Source organism: Nuphar pumila, chromosome 11 (assembly GCF_984573655.1).
Source record: "Nuphar pumila chromosome 11, dmNupPumi1.hap1.1, whole genome shotgun sequence".
In the NCBI taxonomy this organism is placed as follows: Eukaryota; Viridiplantae; Streptophyta; class Magnoliopsida; order Nymphaeales; family Nymphaeaceae; genus Nuphar; species Nuphar pumila.
The window spans coordinates 41,538,032-41,557,773 of NC_143259.1; the positions used below are offsets into that span (position 1 = coordinate 41,538,032).

The window sequence follows — 19,742 nt, forward strand, 5'->3', positions numbered from 1 at the left end:
TCGACTGCTGCAAGCAGGGAGACGAACGATAGGGAATGGGAGAGGAGTTGCGCGTGAGGGCCTCCTCTCCCTCTGCGTTGCTTAATAAGAAGGCACAGGGGGAAAGGGGGGAGATTGTGTGTCACGCCCCAAAATCGTGGACTTGAAACCTTTTATGAAAAAGGTTGAAAGCTTTGAAATCAATCATTTATCAGAGTTTAAAACAGAAGTTCAGCGGAAGATCAGGTTCAAAACAACAAGTCCCTAGACCTTGGGCACATTACAACCAAAAGCAGATTCCCCCTTACAAACCGAGTTGCAATTCAAATATATATTTTATTGAAATGAAAAGAACCACCACATTTTGGTAAAACAGTTTTAGAAATGCAGAGTTATAATCAAAAGAGATGCTTTCAAAGAAACCTTGTACCAGCTCTATCAAAAGAGACCCCAAGAGCGCAACGTCAGGAAAGGGCATTGCCTTAAATGCATCGCGTCATCGTGCCATCGCAAGTTGTCTTAACCTGTTCACCACCTGCCCATGAAAATGAGTCAGTCTCACAAAAGACTAGTAGGGGTGCAAAGGACAAGAAAGAGCAAAAGCTGCAATAAGTAAGATAAACGCTAGCTAAAGCAGGAACAAGCAAAACTAGCGGATCTAACCAAATGTGCTATAGAGTAAGCAAGGCTCTAGTAAGGCAAACAGCTACGTACAAGAGCAAGGAGGATTATAGTGCTGAACAAACCACTATAGCAATCCCACAGATATAATAGGTGAAAAGTAACTAACTCTATTCACCAGTTAAGCAAAGCAATTGCATAAGAGAGGTATTCATAAAACACTCATAATACATACAAGTACCATAGGATGGCTCAATCCATCGACAAGTGATTACATTAATCGTGAGGCACAAGTTATTGCATCACAAGCAACACATAATCCACAAAGGATAAGCAATCAACTAGTACGAGAAGCTAGTTATTACTAAGCAAGGAACTGCATAAGCAGTTTAACCAACAAGGGCAACGCCTCAACAGGCGTACCTAGCTCAACGAGTAGCATACCGAACTATCGAGCTAACAAGCAAGCAAGCAACGCATGTCACAACATGCATATCTCATGATCATGTGTATAAGTTATATCTTATCTCATTACTGAGCAGGCCGTTGTGGGTACGCACAAGGCAAAACGTAGAAACAGCCGAGATCGATTCGGGGGTCCATATGCTATGTATCTTATTATACCCCGAATGACTGACTGAGTTCGCTTCCTAAGGGGACGGTCTGTGACCAAGAGAGTAAATCCCCAAAGGCAAACAAAGGCCCAATGGATGCGCATCCCTACTTCTGCAGAAGTGGCCCAAAGGATTTCCCCTAACCTCCGATGACTGGGGAAGGTCGGATCTTTGCCCGAGATTGCCATATATGACTGTCCATCGGAGTTTTGTACCATCCATTTTCTCTCTTGATGAACCGTCCTGAATGAGCACGACGGAGGGTTTCTTAACCGCCGTCTCATTCTCATACTCTGGTCTTTCAACCCAAATCGAGCATCTTGCCTGTGAAGGCGCATGATTATTATTTAGGTGAGTTATACGCGCCATTGCGCGTTCGAGGCAAGCACACAATTCACATCTTACTCTCCGCAGTACGCATCGTACCTATTCAAATGTATAATCACGATGAAAAGGGGCCAATCCCTAGTGAGGGTAGAAACATCACTCTTGTGATCTCAAATACATGTCATTGCATGTTCGAGGCAGACATAGACCTCTCATCCTACTCATCGTAGTAAGCAACGTACCTGTTTAAAAGTACAACCACGATGAGAGGGGTATCGATCTCTCGCAGGAAATCCCAATGCTTCTACTTTACAGAAGCCCACAGTGAACTCATTCCAGTTCCAACTTATCGTCCTTTAGACAATCGCGAGCAATCTGCCTATTAGGCAAAATCAACATAACAGGATTAGCTTAAAGTGTCAATACACGCTTAGAGGTTTCTATAGACCTCTTGTTCTGCTCTCGTAGTCCAAACATATCGTATGTGACTAAGGGTACAACTACAAGAGGAGGAACATGGATTCCTCGTAAGAGATCCAACAATACCTTCACAAAGGAAGGCGCTACAATCTTGATTGAACCAGAAAGCCTAGAAACTAGGTCTCGCATCAGAAGTGAGGTAACGTCGATCTAGTGATGGCGCAAGTACCTCGCTAGGATCCCCGCCCCTACTCGTGCACAGGATCTTAAACAAGGTTATATAAGTCGTATCGAATAGGCAAACTAAGGTTGTACACATTTATCCCAAATACATCGATTTGGGAGGATCTGACCGCTATCACTTTACAAGCTATACATTCCTGAAAATAGGATCGCACCTAAGACCATCGTCTTTGGAGAACCGAAGTGCATAAGTGTGTGTCGAGACCTTTAAAACAAGCGAAACGATATGCATTATACACTCGAAGCTGCACTCAGGGAGTGCAAGCTGACAAGAGGCAAACTCATGCACATACTAATACAAAGGTACAATGAGGGACAAGACTCGATGGGCGAAGCCGCACCGCGGGGGTAGAACGCTAAAGCTCCACACGAGGTATGAGGTCATACATCGATCATCGTAACGCACGAGCAGGCAACTACGCAAGCGACTCGTGAGGTAGGAGATCCTATACTGACTACGCAAGTGTAAAGGACGACTCACGAGGCATAGAGTTGCACCTCGATAGATCGATAAGCGTAAGCATCTATCGATAAGCGTAAGCAAGAAAGAAAGCATACGACAGAGATAAGAATACATGGATGAGCTGAACATATGCACGAAATGCGGCAACAAGATAAAGACGAATACATACAAAAGGTACGAGCAAAAGCAAGCACGACAGCACAGAAAGGTAAAGCACGAGAAGTAAAGCAGAAGCAAGGCCATGGCGCATAAAGCGCGGGGCAACAGTAAATGCAAGAAGTAAAGTGCAAGAACGTAAAGAAGGACCAGGATTACATCCTGGAGAACAAGGCAGACATAAGCAAGTAAATGTCAAGGTGCAAAGCGCGGGGCAACAAGAAAGTAAAGAGGAAAAGGATCGCGAAACCGCGTCCTTGAGTTAAAAGACATGGAATGTAAAAGACAGGAATAGAAAAGCCTAGGCACATATAGCGCGGCGGCGACAGAAAGGAAAGTGCAGGAAAGTAAAGAAGACAAGGATCGCGAAACCGCGTCCTTGAAGGTAAAGACATACGTATATATATTATACGTATACATATATCGTCCTCTTTTAGTTATCTTCCTTATTTTAGCATTTATCAGTTTATTGTCCTTTCACGCAAGAATCCCCTACCTTAAGGGGTTGCGGGTCCTCGTACGCATGCAGCGTAGGCAAGCAAGAGCTCGAGCCACAGAGGGCGAGCCGGATCCACCGTTCAACCTGGAGATCTTAGAACGTTAGCATATGCCGAAAATAAACAAGCAACAAGGTAGCAAGGCCTCCCTGCCTGCAGGAGGCAGATGCAGAAACTCTGCATCCTGCAGACAAGGGTGCCAGAGGCAGGGGCCTCAGCCCTGCTTGGCAACAGCAGCAGAGGCAGGGAGCAGGAGCTCCCTGTCTGCCAGGCACAAAGAAAGGCAGGGGAGGGAGCAGAAGCTCCCTGTCACAACAAGGGAGGGGGGAAGCACCCCCTGTCAGAACACGAGACAGGGGCGCAGCCCCCTGCCGGCAGCAAGAACAAGGCAAGGGGGCAAAGCCCCTTGCCGGAGAACAAGCACCGAAATGCAGGGGGCAAGCCCCTGCCTGTAAACAGGAAAGCAGGGGGGCTTCGCCCCCTGCCGGCAAAACACAAGAGGCAGGGGGACAAAACCCCCTGCCGAAGAGCAACAGGCGAGCAGGGGGGGCTCCGCCCCCTGCTAGGAACAAGAGAGGGTGCAGGGGGCTCCACCCCCTGCAGGGGAAACAACAGAAGGCACGGGGGCCTAGCCCCCTGCTGGCAAACAAAAGAAGGCAGGGGGGCGAAGCCCCCTGCCGAGAAGCAACAGGCAAGCAGGGGGGGCGAAGCCCCCTGCCGAAAAACGAAAGCAAAGACAGGGGGGCCTCGCCCCCTGCCGAACAAGCACAAGGACAGGGGGACAGAGCCCCCTATCGACAGATCCTCAAAAAGGAAGGCAGGGGGGCTCAGTCCCCCCTACCGACCCACTGCAAAAAGGCAGGGGGGTAAACCCCTGCCAAGCAAGAGGCGACAGGGGGCTCAGCCCCCCTGACGACAAAGAAAAAAAAAAGGAAAAAAGGAAAAAGTGACAGGGGGCGGAACCCCCTGTCGACCAACAACAAAGGGAGGCAGGGGGGTTTAGCCCCCTGCCAACAAGCGATGATGACAGGGGGCTCAGCCCCCCTGTCGATCCACCCACCACACAGAAGAAAGAGAGGGGAGGGTTTACCTCTGAAGGCGGCCGCAGCACCTAGGACGGTGGCCGTGGCTGACGGCGAGGATGCCGGCTGTCGAAGGTCGACGACTGAAGGGGGAAGATCGGCGTCGACGCTAGCTGGCGGCGAAAGGGGAACGGAGCAGAGATCGAGCGAGAGAGAGAGAGGCAGCGATCGGGGACTCACCGGAGCTTGGAGGGGAGGCGGCCGGTCGGAATCGCTCGCTGGCGTCTCCGATCGCCGGCGGGAGCGTGATGGGGGCGGTGCAGATGAGAGAGAAGGGGCGAGGGGTTTTGCCCCTCGCCCGAGACGCCTGTGACTTTTAAAGTCACAGGCTTCTCGAACGATCGAGAAGCCGGGTCCGAGTTCGGGCTCGGGTCCAGCTCGGATCCGGGTCCGAAACGGCGGACCGACCCTGACACGTGTCCGACACGTGCAGGGCACGTGTCTGACACGTGTCCGACGCGGATTTTTTTTTTCACGGGCTTTACATTGTGGCCCCGTCGGTTACGGGGAGCCCCTTTTGTGTGAGGCGGCTACAGGGAGGAAGGGAAAAGAAAACTCGGGGCCAGGGTTTTAAAACCCTACCATGTTACGGATCCGGGTCGGGTCCGACCCGGCTTCCGATTTTTTTTTTAACACTGGTTTTTACATTTAGTCACACCTTCGTGTGTGTTTTTAGCTCATGGTTGGCTTTGAACTCTTGTTCCAGTCGCTGAACATACTTGATTTTGAGTGTTATTATATGTAGACAAGAGATGTTTATTCACACTTTCATGTGTGATTTTTAGCCCATAGTTGACTTTTGTACTTTTGTTCTAGTCGTTGATCCACTTATTTTAAGTATCATTATATGTAGACAAGAGGTGTTTTTGCACACTTTTGTGTGTGTATTTGGCCTTTTAGTAGCATCATATCTATGTTCTTGATCTAGTCGCTTATACACTTAATTTGTGGGTTGTGATTGCTTATAGTGGATGAACTATTGCAAAAAATCCATACTTGTTCCATATTTATGAAAATTCTTAATTTGGTCTTGATTTGCATGTATAATTCCATTTATCATATGGGATTTCTTACTAATTCTGTAATGATTTTTTAAATCTTTACTACTTGTTTCTTTCTTGCATAGAAAAATATTTATCGATAAAAGTTCATTAATAATATGCATATTTGGAAATCACTGTTACCTTTTGGCATTTACCCTATAATGGATTTGTGAATTTTGCACACTAAGTGCTTGTGGTGTTAAGCTTTCGAGCAAAGCTCCTATTCACTTCAATAAATGTTCTTATTTTTTATGCCTTTGAGCATTTGTCTTTCCATTTATGCATTGTGCCCTTGTGCACACTTGTTTCAAGTTCTCTTTTTGTGCCTTTGTGCACATTGCCTTTGTTCGGCTTTCTAGTGGGCTTTTATATTTTCCCAATATTTCACTCTACGATGTGTGTTTATTAACTCATCTTTTATTGATAAAATTAATGGTCTCTTCATTATTGATTTGAATATGCTTTAACTTGCTTGATTGAAATGCTCCGCTTGATTGAAATGCTAAGTAGTTTTTGATAAATAAAGATTCATTATCCTATTATGATCTTCCATTTAGATATCCTTTTTATGAGATTTGTTTGAAATGTCTCTTAATAGACATTTTTTTGAGAAATTAGTATGTTTTTTTAGAAGACCACTTTCTTCTAAAATAATTTTTATGCATAAGTGTTTATTTCATCTTAATGGATCATGTTCTTTAAATAAGATAATTATGATTTATTGTCGTCCTTGAGGAATGTTGCATCTTATCTAATGGTTTGAAAAGTTGTTACTATCTTGTTTAAACCACTCTCGCTTTTCAATATATTATCGTTGCAACTCTTGGGTTAGAATATTTTTTTCTTGTATACTTTGAGTTTTTTTGTTTGTTTGTTCTTTCTCTGCAGGATCTTTGAGATGTGATACTCTCATCATAGAGATAACCTAAGTCATAGGGATTCGGCTAGCAGGGTGCCGCACCCGCATCAACGCGACTCGACGCAGATGCGGGTGCGGCACCGGGTGCGGTCAACCCGACCCTGGGTGCGTTGACCGCACCTAGGGTCGTTTCGGTCCATTTGTTGGATTTTTTTTTTTAAAAAATTTGTTGTATGAAATGGGCTGCGAAATTTTAAAAAAAAAATCTTGGGGCGCGACGGAGGGAGCCCCCGGACCCCCCTTCCTGCAAGGGCAAAAACTATGAATCAAGCTCCACAACTCATCATGGACATGATCTCTTTGAGAAAGAAATCTCTGATCGCCTCAGAAATGTCTTTAGATACAATAGACCATAATGAAGTAAAGAAGCTATCTGGATACTCATCTAAGCTTGGGGCGCTATCTCCATCAAGAATAAAGACCACCTTAACCACCTCTTCCAATCCCACTTAACCACCTCCTCTTCCAACCCCACGGATCTGGACAACCTTTAAAAGGGTTACGATTGATGTAGCCCCTGACAAATAACTTGAAGAAATAATTTGAGGCCTCTCAAAAAATACTCTTTTCCCACCACATAGGATTTGTCCTCCCTCTGAAGTCAGTTCATCTATTTACGCTACATATTGCGGTTTGTCATAAGGTGGAAGAGTTGGGATGATCTGAACATCCAATGGTCATTAACGAAGCAGCGCTCGATCCTAGTGGCGCGATAGTTAGGACCAACTTGCTTGTTATGCCAAGTAAAACAGGAAGACCCATAATCAATCTATATCAGTCCTGCTAAGTCTATGAAATCATTGAATTCATTGGCACCCATATGATAGGTAGTCAAATCCCAACATTTAGAAATATGTTTGGTAACCTTCTGATCACTAATGAGCAATCATGGATGAGGGACCTGCACCAGGGGGGAATCCTTTATATATATATATATATATATATATATATATATATATATATATATATATATATATATATATATATATTTTTTTTTTTTTTGCCCCCGCCGCACCCCCGCACCCAAGGTTTTTGAAAGTGCCGCACCCACACCCATGTGACATAGGAGATAACCAATGAAGAGACTTGGGGATGATCACCAATAAAGGCTTTTTTAAAGACTTAGAGTTGCATGAATTTTCTGAAATACCATAAAGATGAAGTTTTTCTTTGAAGAATGGGGCTTCTCTTCACTAAAGCTCTCCATCTTATTTTCCTACTTCGCAAACTTTTGGTCATCTCCCCATAAAGTTTGAGGGGGGGGGGGGGGGTGTTAAAATATATGTACTCACGTATATATATATACTTATAAGTATATATATGTGAAATACCTGATAGGGGTATTTTAGTCATTTCACATAATTGTTTTAGAAACAACTATTTTCATTAAATAAGATATTTTTCTTTACTTAATTTTTTATTTTTCTTTTTTGTAATTGCTTTTTTATCAAAGCATTGAGGGTCTCACATGTAGTCGTTGGACCTCCAACGGTCATAAATATGAATGTTGGGGGCTCCAACGACCATATGTGGGAGCCCCCAATGGCTCCCACTTCTCCTTTTTTTGTATAAATAGGGGGTTCCCCTCTCTGATAGGGGTATTTTAGTCATTTCACATGATTGTTTTAGAAACAACTATTTTCATTAAATAAGATATTTTTCTTTACTTAATTTTTTATTTTTAATTTTTTATCAAAGCATTGGGGGTCCTACATGTAGTCGTTGGACCCCCAACGGTCATAAATATGACCGTTGGGGGCTCCAACGACCATATGTGGGAGCCCCCAATGGCTCCCACTTCTCATTTTTTGTATAAATAGGGGGTTCCCCAATCTTGTATTTAGTGACTTTTCAAGCCCTCATTCAATAAAGTTCATATATTTTTTTATGTGTTGCCTCTTTGAAGGCTTCTTGTGTTGTCCCTTAGTGGACTATTTCGATATTCCTCATTGTGTATTTTTGCTTGTTCATTCATTGGACTGTGTGAATGCATTAAGCATTCTTGTTATACCTCTTCGCATACTTTCTTACAGAAGGATGTTGCCCAAACAAAGTATAATAAGGGGATTTCTGATCTAGAAGTGCCATAGGAAGACGATTTATGACATGAACAGATGTGTGAAAAGCTTCTGTCCAGATACTAATAGGCACATTGTTGTCATGTAACATGCTCATCGCGCTTTCGTCAATATGCTTGTGTTTCGTCTCTACAACCCCATTTTGTTGAAGGGTATATGGGCAAGAAACTTGTCGACTTATGCCTTTATCCTGAATAAAGGCAATAAACTCGTTCGACGAATACTCTCCTCCACCATTACATTGTAAATGCACAATATCACAAGAAAACTTTGTTTTGACCATTGAATGGAATTCCCAAAATATTTGAAAAACTTCGTGCTTATGCTTCAAGAAATATATCCAAGTATAGCGAGAATAAGAATCAATAAATATAACATAATAACGACTGCCAGAGAGAGAAGGAATAGGGGTGGGTCCCCAAACATCGAAACAAACAATCTCAAATGGCTTTGAAGCTATTTTGTTAATAATATGAAAAGGAAGAACATGACTTTTGCAGAGTTCACAAGATGAACATTTTTTATTCTCTAAAAGGGAATATAAACTAGACTCTGAAAGGAGACCATTAGATACAAGATTTTCAATAAAATCCCGACTATAATGTCCCAAGCGACTGTGCCAGATATCTGACTTATTATAATGAGATGAATAAAAAACTTTCAATGGACTGGAAGACAAAGACTCTGAAGACGAAGATGGTGAAGAATGCTTGGACGACTCCAACTGAAGAACAGGAACTGAGGAAATCTCCTTGAAGACGTACATGTTTCCTCGTCGCTCCCCCTCAGCGAACGTCTCATTCGTTTGTACATCATGATCATAAACAAAGGAGTGAGTAAATTCGACTGAAAAATTTATATCGTCAACAAGTTTAGACACAGAGACAATGTTCTTTTTAATATTAGGAGCAAGGACATTAGATAAGTGAAGTGAAGACTTTGACATAGGAATATGTGCACTACCAATATGACTAATGGAGTGATAAGTTTCATCTCTCGTAACTATACTACATTTTTCAAGATAAGGCAATAATTGAGATAACTTACCCGCATTACCCGTGACATGTGTGGCAGCACCGAAATCAACATACAATTCCCCTTGTTCATTTTGCTTGATCGTCATCTGTGCCACAGCTGATAACAAAAGTTGTTGCACATCTGCAGATGACGCTTTCGTGTCCACAGTAGTAGCTAACTTATTTTTTGTTTTGTTTATTTTTCCTTTGTTCTATGGGTTAAACCAACAATCAGCTTTCACATGGCATCTTTTATTACATAAGAAACAAGTGGGTACTCTCCTCTGATTCCCTGTATTAAAAGCACCCAAAATATTAGGTATAGGCAAGATATCACGTCCTCCCTGCCCAAAACGTCATCGGCCTCTGCCTCCTTGATTCCATCCATTCCCTTGTCCAAAACCTACAAAAGTATCCATGGCTAAAACTGAATGAGAACGAGCTAACTCATTTTCGTCCGCCCTTTGTTTCATATTCATCTCATGCCGGAGAAGTTTCGCATGAACGTCAAAATTGGGCAAGTGAAGGCATGACAAAGCTGTGGTAAACATGTCAAAATCAGAGCCCAATCCATTAAGAAGTTGTTGTCTTTATCTTTATCTGAAATAGCACTTCCAATAACAGCCAATTGGTCAGTAATACTCTTCATGCAGCCTATGTATTCCATAACTGTCATTGAGCCTTTCTTCAAACCTTGAAACTCATTTTTCAAGTACATAACTCGAGCTTCTGATATCTGAGAGAGCTTACTTCATAGATATGCCGCGGTGCAATCATCTGAAAGAGTAGCCAACACTTCTTGAGAGAGTGTTGACGTAATATACGCAACCAAAGACTGGTCCCGCTTTCTCCAAGCTGTATACTCTGCATTTTTAACAGATTTCGTAATTGTGTCACACTTCTCATTCTTGGTTTCCTGCAAAATAAACTGTGGTGGTACAAGAACACAACCATCCAGATGTTCATCGAGATCCTGACTGCGTATAAACGAAAGTATTTATCTCTTCCATGTCAAGAAATTAGAATGAGTAAGTTTTTCTATAATGAGCTGATTTAAGAAATTTGCAAAGAGACCGGAAGACGAGAAGGAATCCATAAGAATGAAAAAAGAAAAAAGCAAACAAGGCGAAAACAAACTGATTTGAGATCACTTAATCAATCAGCAGAGCTTCAATAAAACATATACTTGTGCAACCAACCAATACCTTGTAAAAACGAAACTCATTTTTTTTTTAGTTTCAGAATTGAGAATGTAAACTGTTTACATTCTGCCTATAGACGTTGTGCAGAGAAGCACAAAATTGATTTTATTGCTGATTGAAAAAGAGAAAAGAGTTGCAAGAAATTAGTATTGCCCAGAGAATGCTAGTGTTATTGTTCAGGTCTTTGTAGATGGGGTTCAAATCGGTATTGCCCATAATCAATCAGCAGAGCTTCAATAAAACATATACTTGCGCAACCAACCAATACCTTGTAAAAACGGAACTCTTTTTTTTTTTGAGTTTCAGAATTGAGAATGTAAACTGTTTACACTCTGCCTATAGACGTTGCGCAGAGAAGCACAAAACTGATTTTATTGCTGATTGAAAAAGAGAAAAGAGTTGCAAGAAATCAGTATTGCCCAGAGAATGCTAGTGTTATTGTTCAGGTCTTTGTAGATGGGGTTCAAATCGGTATTACCCATACCCCCCCCCAAAAAAAAATGGCACAAAAATTAACTCCAATAAATGCACTTGGTATTCTGAAAGAGAAAGAGAGGGAATGAAGGGAAAAGAGTGACGATGGGAATAAGAAAAATGGTGTCCAAACATTCACAAGACAGACTCTCAATGACATATGCCTAAGGAGACAATGGCCTATGCCTCAATACAGGTGTATAAATGAAGGTGGTCCGGCCCATGCATAGATGAGAGATGTATAACAACGCACGAAGCTAACAAGGTCAGAATAGAAACTTTAGAAACGTACAGCAGAAAGAAAAATATTCAAAAGGGAATTCAACAATAAAACTTTTCCGACGGAGATTTAAGAAAAGAAATAGCAAAAATTTTACTGACAAAGATTTAAGGGAAAGAATGGCAGAAATCGAAGGTTTTGATTTCTTAAATAGAAGGGCCTTCTTCTTCAGATCTCGTTGAGCATTCCTCTGGTAGAGTCCCACAACCAAGCTCTGATACCATATGAGATATTGTGAGAGGTTTTCACCATGGTTCAACCTGCACAGAAAATAGAAAAAAAAGAGAGATGCACAATGGCTGGAGCGGCTAAAAATCTAATTCCACCTCCAAACCCTAAGCTTTTATATTAGAAACACTTTTACAATGGGGACTAAAATATCATATCACAACAACCATATTACAAAAATGTCATTAATAAAAAAGGACGTCAACAACATAGTTAAAAGGATTGACGTGTATGGATCTGGATCCAGATCCATACGCATGCTCTATTTTAACATTGTCAACTACATCCTTGCAAGGATGTAGTTAAAAATGGGCCATCTCCACTCTCAACACCATTCTCATTTACCAAATTGGGGTTCCTAAACATCTATGGGGATGCCCTAAAGGGGTTCTTATTTTCTAGACTTCAACATTTTTTTGCATTTGAGTCACTTCTAATCAACTCTAAAGACTTGGATAAGGACTAAGAAAGTGACTTGCAACTTTTTATGATTAGTAAATAGTAAATACTATGTCCTCCCTTTTTTCTTTCTTCTTTTAAAAAAATGCATATCCATTTATGTTCATTTTTCTTCTTTGTATTATTGTGTTTATTCTTTCAATGTTTATGAACGTGTAACAATCTTGAATTTATTCAATCATCATTAATGATGACTTCATTTCAATTCTTTTCTAGAATGAACTTTATCCTTTTAGTTATGAAAACACTCAAAACTCTTGAATCTATTGAAAAATTTTCTTCAACAAATGTGTTTTGTGTTTCTACTAAATTTTAATGTTAATATTTGGAAGTTTGATATACCTGTTCAAGATTTTTCTTAAGGAGGTATCCTAATTTATTCTTTTTTTATAATTTTCTCCTGCTTGATTTTCTCATTATTTTATCATCTGAAGAATTTTGATGTTAACTTTCATATTAGATTCTTCTTGAATGCTTGGAATAAAATAGCATCATCATGAAAAGATGATGGTAGAATCCACGGGTTGAGGCATTATTAGAATGATCCTATAAGGAATTCAGGATGAATGAAAAAGAAGTGACAGGTCCCAGCAGCAAAGAGGTCATGATTCTCTACCATGATGCAAAAAATCTACTGCATTCCAAGTGAGCATGTGCAAATCCTGAGATGCAATATCATCACTCGAGTATGATGGGACTTTATACCATCTAAAACTGAAAACTACAAGCGGGAGGATCTAAAGCTCCCTATATACCAACAGGTTCCCTGCATGGAACAGTTACAGGGCATTATCATATCCCACCATTTCAAGAAGAGTAGAGAGAAGACACATCATTTGACATTAATGGCAGGCATACATGAAATTTTGCTTTAGAGGATTCTTTGACTTCTTGTACAGCATTGGCATCAGATATCACCAGTAAATAGACTACTATCAAAATACAAGAATTGACTGACAATGAGTAACAGGATTATCAGTTTGCACTAGCAAACTGCTACTATAGCCGAACCATCAATTGTTTTCATGGTCATAAAAGACATGACAATCAATTATAGTCAAAGTAAATTACTTGGGAAGAGAGGAGGCCTTCTTTCGCATCTGTTGAATGAAACGCCCATTATGGAAGCTCCTTCCTGCCACATCTGAATGATATTTTTCCAAAGGATAAGATAGTTTGGCATCCTTTCCATCCTTGAAAAGTGCATATCCAAGAACATGTTGAGCATCTATGTCCTCCACACAATCTGCAAAAGATCATGTTCATGGCACAAAGATTAGCTTTCAAATCATATCTGCCACCAAACACTCAGCTTCAGTAAACTTTCTATAGAAAATAGCTGCAATGCATAGCTATTGTTGTTCAAATGACCGTTAACTGATTCACTCTATTCCATGGAAGAGCTACAACAACAGTTACCATCCAGACCCAGCTCTACCAATTTCAGGTAACCACCAGGTTGCAGAAGTTCCCCTACTATCCTGTCGGGCTCTGTAAGATCTCTCTCAATCAAATGCACCCGACGTCCATCCTGCCACAAGCATCTTGAAATACAAACGTCATCAAGGACTCTTGAAGGTAATTTTTAACATGCAAATCTAGCTTAAAAATAAGTTAAGATTAATCACAGTAAACAAAAATTTCTCACATGCATCCATCCAATCCATATACTAGAAGGTGAACTATGAAGTTTATTTACAAGAATTGACATGATCTTCAGAAAATCCAGATGTTAGCAGTGTTGCACAAGTGCAATTATCCTTAGAAACTATGTCACAGGGACTCGGCCAACTAGGTGCCGCACCCGCGTCGGGTGCGGGGGTGCGCATGCGCGTGCGGGTGTGGCACCCGGTGCAGTCAACCTGACCCTGGGTGCGGTCAATGCACCTAGGTTCATTTATGTCTAATTTTTGGACTTTATATAATTTTTTATATTTTTGCAGCACCCCCGCACCCGCACCCATGTGACATAGCTTAGAAAAAAGGGTCAAATAAATGCATATTCATTGGTTGTGCATAGACCATAATACCAAGTGTTTCAAAATATCAATAAGAAAAAAGTTCATGAAAAGACAAACAAACAAATAACTTGACAAATTTAAGGTGAACCATAGCCTGTTTGACAAAGGGAAAAAGAACCAACTTTCTGATACCAAGTACTGGATGGAAGAGTTAAAGTAAGCCTAACATCAAAACCACAAGCAAACTGGTGCCTGAAGACTTATGAAGGTGAAAGCTAATTTATGTAAGCTTTGCTTCTAACTAAGAGTTCTCTTATATCCAGATTTCAACAATCAATCTTCCAATAATATGTTAATCCTAGTCTTCAGAGCTCACCATGCAAAACCATAAGAGAAATGAACTCCACATAATAACATGAATCCAATGAAAATTGAGGTCGGTGGGCTAATGGGCCTTCTGATGTAACTCATTCTTTTATTTCTTAGTAAAATCAGTTAGCATTTTCACCTCAAAAATATGTAAGTGGGGAAATTACAAGGCAGAAGAATTGAAGCAGAGAGGATTAACTGCAAGAGACAGGCAACTCTTTAAGAACTGATAAAACCAAATAAGAAAGAACTTAACCACATTCAAACTTGTTTATGTTGTCGGTCAGGTTCTCAAAAACAGTTGATGATCACACAGAGCTTGGTCAAGTCTCCATGTCAGTCATAGTGCAGGTTTAATTGTCTAGAATCATAGACAGGTTGAGAAATGGGAAAGCTAGGTATAAACTTGGCCACGTAGACTAACTAATTGAAGTTCAAATGCAGTCACGGCACCATTGAAAGATAGGACACCCATTAAGACACTAGCCATTCACTAGAAAAATTATCATTTTTTTGTTTACATACATTTTGCAAGTAGTTTTATTTTTAATCCCTTTCAAGTGTAATAAACATCCAACAGAATAAAATAAAAATTGTATCACTCATTGATAGTGAGTTTCTCGCAACAAAAGCTCCAGGCATATATTTATCTGCATCTAAGCACAACAAGAATGTAGTTTTAGACCTTGTCATTTCCTCTCTAAGATTAAAGCCCAAGGTATTCCACAATCATTCATGTCCTTATCTATTGGAGCCACTCTAAGTCATCATGGTCTCCATTTTTCCAGTTTCTTTTATCTGTTAACATTAAAATCATGTTGGTCCAAAACCATCTGGAGAAGCACTACCTAATTTTTTCTCTGTTGGTGCAGTCCCTAAGCCTCATATGATGCTCTCGCGTTCCTCATTCTATCTTTTCCATTATTCCATAGATTCATCTGAAGATGTGTATACCAGTGAAGTTCATTCTTCTCTTGTTGCTTACATGTGCCGAATATTCAGTATCAGTAGTGTATATCTAACATGAATCTTCTCGACATGCTCCTTCAGTCCAAGAGACGCCTGCCCATCTCTTAACATACTACAATTGGACTGCATTTCATCCATGCAATACGAACACTACAAGTGGTTTCCAACGAAATCGACCAGTTTATGATCTTTAAAACAATGTATCATCTGTATTACAATCTTTACACTGTTGAGGTCTGCTGTGTTCCTTGTCTAAGGAGTCGGCGAGCTTGTAGACATCTCGGTGCCTTTTTCTCTTTTTGTTATTAATCTGAAACGGCAAGTGTATCTGATTATTAGAAAATACTGCAACATTATATAGGTATTTTCAAAAGACAAACTAGTCGTAATTTATTTATCATAACATTTGAAAAATATTTTTATTTCTCCAGCATATCATAATACTGCTGCAAAATTTCACTCTTTTGCCCATCTAAATAATTTTTGACGTATTTCTCTAACGGTTGAGGCAGTATCAAGAAAATTTCCACTTTTTTGCTAATTTAAACAAAAAAAATCATCGTAAAAGCCTACTTTCTTATTTTCTGTTTTATTACTCGGTTACGATAGGGTCAAATAAACATAAAACCCTTTTGATATACATTTGTTGCTTTTTCTTCAGATTTTCCGGTATTTCCTGGTTAGAAGCTAGAACCTTCACGAATCATCGTTTCTATTCTGTTGCACTATTAAAAAAGAAAAAAGAATAAAACTCATCGATGGATCGTTTAACCAGAAATCATTCGCTTGCAGAAAGCACAAAAAAAGCTAAAAAGTAGGGAGAAACTCAGTGCATGGAGAGATGAACATGATGATATGGAGAGAAAAAGAAAACTCGAGAAAAGAACCCGCACCTTGCCGAGGGCGTTGGCGAGGGCGGAGCCGGCGACTCCGGCGCCAACAATGATGACGTCTGGGCGGCCGCGTTCCCCGTCGGATCCCTGCGCTTCGGCGAGGCTCCTATGCTGGTTCGGATCCGACGGCTCACAACCGCCACCTCTCTCGTCTCTGCTCCTCCTCTTCCTCGTGCTCGAGAAGAAGACGAATGCCAGGAAGGCCGCCAGCAATCCGATCACGTACTCCACGTACATTTTCCCTTCTCCCTCTCTTTTCAACCTTTTTTCACTGATTTTTGGAGAAAGATGGGAAAATCGAACCAGAGGGAAGAGGAAGATTATCAGAACAAGAACAAGGACGGACGAGCGTCGCTTTCAGTCACTCTCTGTCTCTCTCTCTCTTTCTCTCCGCTTTTAAAAAGGAAATTTATATAAACATACCTATTTTATCTGTTGCTTTCATAAACACGGTCTATGTTTTAGTTATTACATTCAAGTGCTTACTTTACTAAATCATTTAGAATACCCGTCTAAAGTGCAAAATAGAGGCTTTACATTTCCTTTTTTTTTTTTAACTCACCATGTGCAAGAAGCGATGAGCTATGAAGCGTAAAAATGCTTAAAAACAGTATAAGAAAAAGCGAGTAAAAACAACAACGGGGATGAGGTGGTAGCTGCTAACCACCTTTCTAACTAACCACCCAGTTAATAGAATTTTTAAAGGGTTTTTCTTATGTTTTACTTAAATCTGACCATATAGGCATGGTTGATTTACAAGAAAAGATACTTAGATTATGTATTTTATAAAAATTGTGATTTTTTAAGTTTTAAATATTTAAAAAATCTTAAATCATCAATTTTTTAAACTTTATAAAAATATACCTAATGATTCAAGAGTTGGTTCATGTAAAATCAAGCATATAGATCACATCTATATGATTAAATTTAAGAAAAGTATAAAAAACATTTTCAAAAGCCTGATTAGCTATAAAAGTGGTTAGCAGCTACCACGTCTACATAAATATATAGATAAATCTTGTATTTTTATTTTAAATAAAATCAATTATTTTATCAAATCATCCAAACTACATAAAAATCATATTTTAAAAAGTCTTTTTGGACAAATTCGATCACACAGATATGATCTTTATGATTAAAAACTTATGAATTGACTCTTAGTAAGAATTTTTTTATGCATAAATTGGATCTTTTACGATCTAGAAAACTTTAAAATTTTCAAACCACTGGCACATTATAAAATCTCACATACACCTAGAAAAATTTGCTATAATAGCTTATATTCTTAATTTTTTAACCATGAAAACTGCATCAGTACAGACATATTTGTCGAAAATTAATTTCAAAGTCGATTTTAAAAAGTGATATAGACTGTTCGTACCTTCCTGAACGGTCTCTCTTCCTCCAACTATATATATATATATAAAGAAAGAACAATGCCACAAGCATATGCTTTCGGTCAAACCAAAGTCGTCCGATTGCTTTTAAGACCGATTTTGCTTTTTGGTATATATAAGCATTTAAAAAAAACAGAAAAAAAGTAAGGAGCTAGTTGTAATAACAGAAAATTTGAGTGTCTCTACAAACAGTAGACATATCAAAGAAAGATGGAAAACGTCTTCCTGCCCTTCTCGCTGTCCCGCATCGACCACGCCGCCCTTCCCAGGACAACTGGATGGGTTGGTTCCACGTGGCGATTTGGATCGTTGCGCGTGTTGGGTCCCAAGGGCCCAACGTTCGGAGCAGGAGGCGACAGGGACAGGGCGGTCTGGACAGGGTCCCCGCCCACTGTATCACCACATGCAGCCAATCCGAGGCAAGCGTCCCCAGCATTGTAGGGGCTGTCCCATGGTTCGGGTCTGACCCGGTGGTCACCCATTTTGGGTTTACAATTAACGGTAATATAACGGCACTCAAATTCTCATCAGAAAATACTTAAAAGGAAACAAAAAAGAAAACTAAACAACATCTTTTCCAACAATACTGTAATATTTTGAATCGACCAAAACATCATGTTTTTTCACGATACATTCAAGATATCGCCGATGTTTTTTCACGATGCTTGTATTATAAGGAGTGGGATTCAACCCCAACTGAATGAGTTTGCACGTGGTGGGGTTAGGCATGTCAAACGGGTCTGGTCTTACTTGACCTGATCAAACTCGATACCGCACTGGTAGTATTAGCGTGGACCATACTGACAAAAGTTAAAAACGACAAAATATCGGTAGTCGTTTTTTATAAGAAAATATAAACAAAAGACATTTAAAAATAAAAACCACACGGCTTTTCATGACAAATAGCCATTAAAAACATAAATATCATGTTTAAGTCATGATATTTATATTCTAATGAAAATTTTTTGATGTTTTGCAAATATCACGAGAAATTAGTGGGATGTTGCAAGTTCAAAACCCAATGGTACGATTGTATAACTTGTGAGGGTCTGCTTAGCTCCAGCTTGCCCATCAAAAAAAAAAAAAAACTAAACAACTCATATAGATGGTGGTTGATTACCAAAAATATATATTTTTCTGATTAATGGGTACGTGCTAAATGAAATGTGCTTAAATGAGTTTTTCAAGGTTTTTTTCATTTTATTTTTAGATTCTGACCTTACAGATGTGATGCTTTTATAGGGATCAGCTCTTTAAGTGTTAGATTCCCACATATGGACGGGTTTTAATAACGTTTAAAAAATCAACGGTCTAAAATCTTTATAAAATTTTGAGGCTCCAAATATCATTTTATTCATCTAAAACAGGTGATCATAACTTTAATCGACCATGCCCAACACATTTATGAGGTCAGAACTTTAAAAAATACCGAAAAAGTAGAAATGTGTGTTGATTTTACAAATTATTTGGGTTAGTTGGAGTTGTACCATCATAACCAAGGGGGCTCTAAGGTTCAAAATCCAGCGGAGAACATTAATTAAATTTTTTTTTTTAAAAAGTGAAACTGATTCACAAATATTATTGGTTCTGGATGCCTGAAGGAGTTTGAGAATGAACCTACTTATGATTGATCCAATCAGGTTGGTTCAAGTCGTAGCTCATAGCTGAAATGAATCGGATCCTCAATTAGATCCATAGACTTATTTCAGCTTCAAACAATTCCCTCATGAGATCCCCAGTAGGGATGTTCAACAAGCCTCGAGCTCGGCTCAAACTCGTTCGGGTAGATAAACTACCCGAGCTTGAACACAAGCTGAAGCTCGGTTGACATAAATGAGTTGAGCTTGATCAGGCAGTCAAGCTCGGTTGAGCTTGATTAGCCCGATTAAGCTCAGTTTGCATAGTTATATAATGCATAGAAAATGGTATATGTATAATTTATGTTTGTAAATTTATCAGATCAAATGGCCTAGCTTAGACAGGTAAGGTGTTAACCTTTCACGGAGGAGGTAAGCAGTTCAAAACACACTGTTTTGAGCCAAGTAGAGCCAA

General features: G+C 39.9%; 1 protein-coding gene across 1 annotated transcript in view; it reads right to left on the reverse strand.

Annotated features, from left to right (window-relative positions):
* The window catches only part of LOC149822306 (squalene monooxygenase SE1-like), a 33,512-nt gene extending 16,895 nt beyond the window's left edge, over positions 1 to 16,617 (reverse strand). The window contains exons 1-3 of the mRNA XM_089981064.1: positions 16,294 to 16,617; positions 13,521 to 13,632; positions 13,173 to 13,347 (exon numbers count right to left, since the gene is read on the reverse strand). Of these exons, the coding sequence (XP_089837190.1) occupies positions 13,173 to 13,347; positions 13,521 to 13,632; positions 16,294 to 16,530 (524 nt within the window). The 5' untranslated portion in view covers positions 16,531 to 16,617. The remainder of the gene's footprint in view (positions 1 to 13,172; positions 13,348 to 13,520; positions 13,633 to 16,293) is intronic.
* Between the last annotated feature and the right edge of the window lie 3,125 nt (positions 16,618 to 19,742).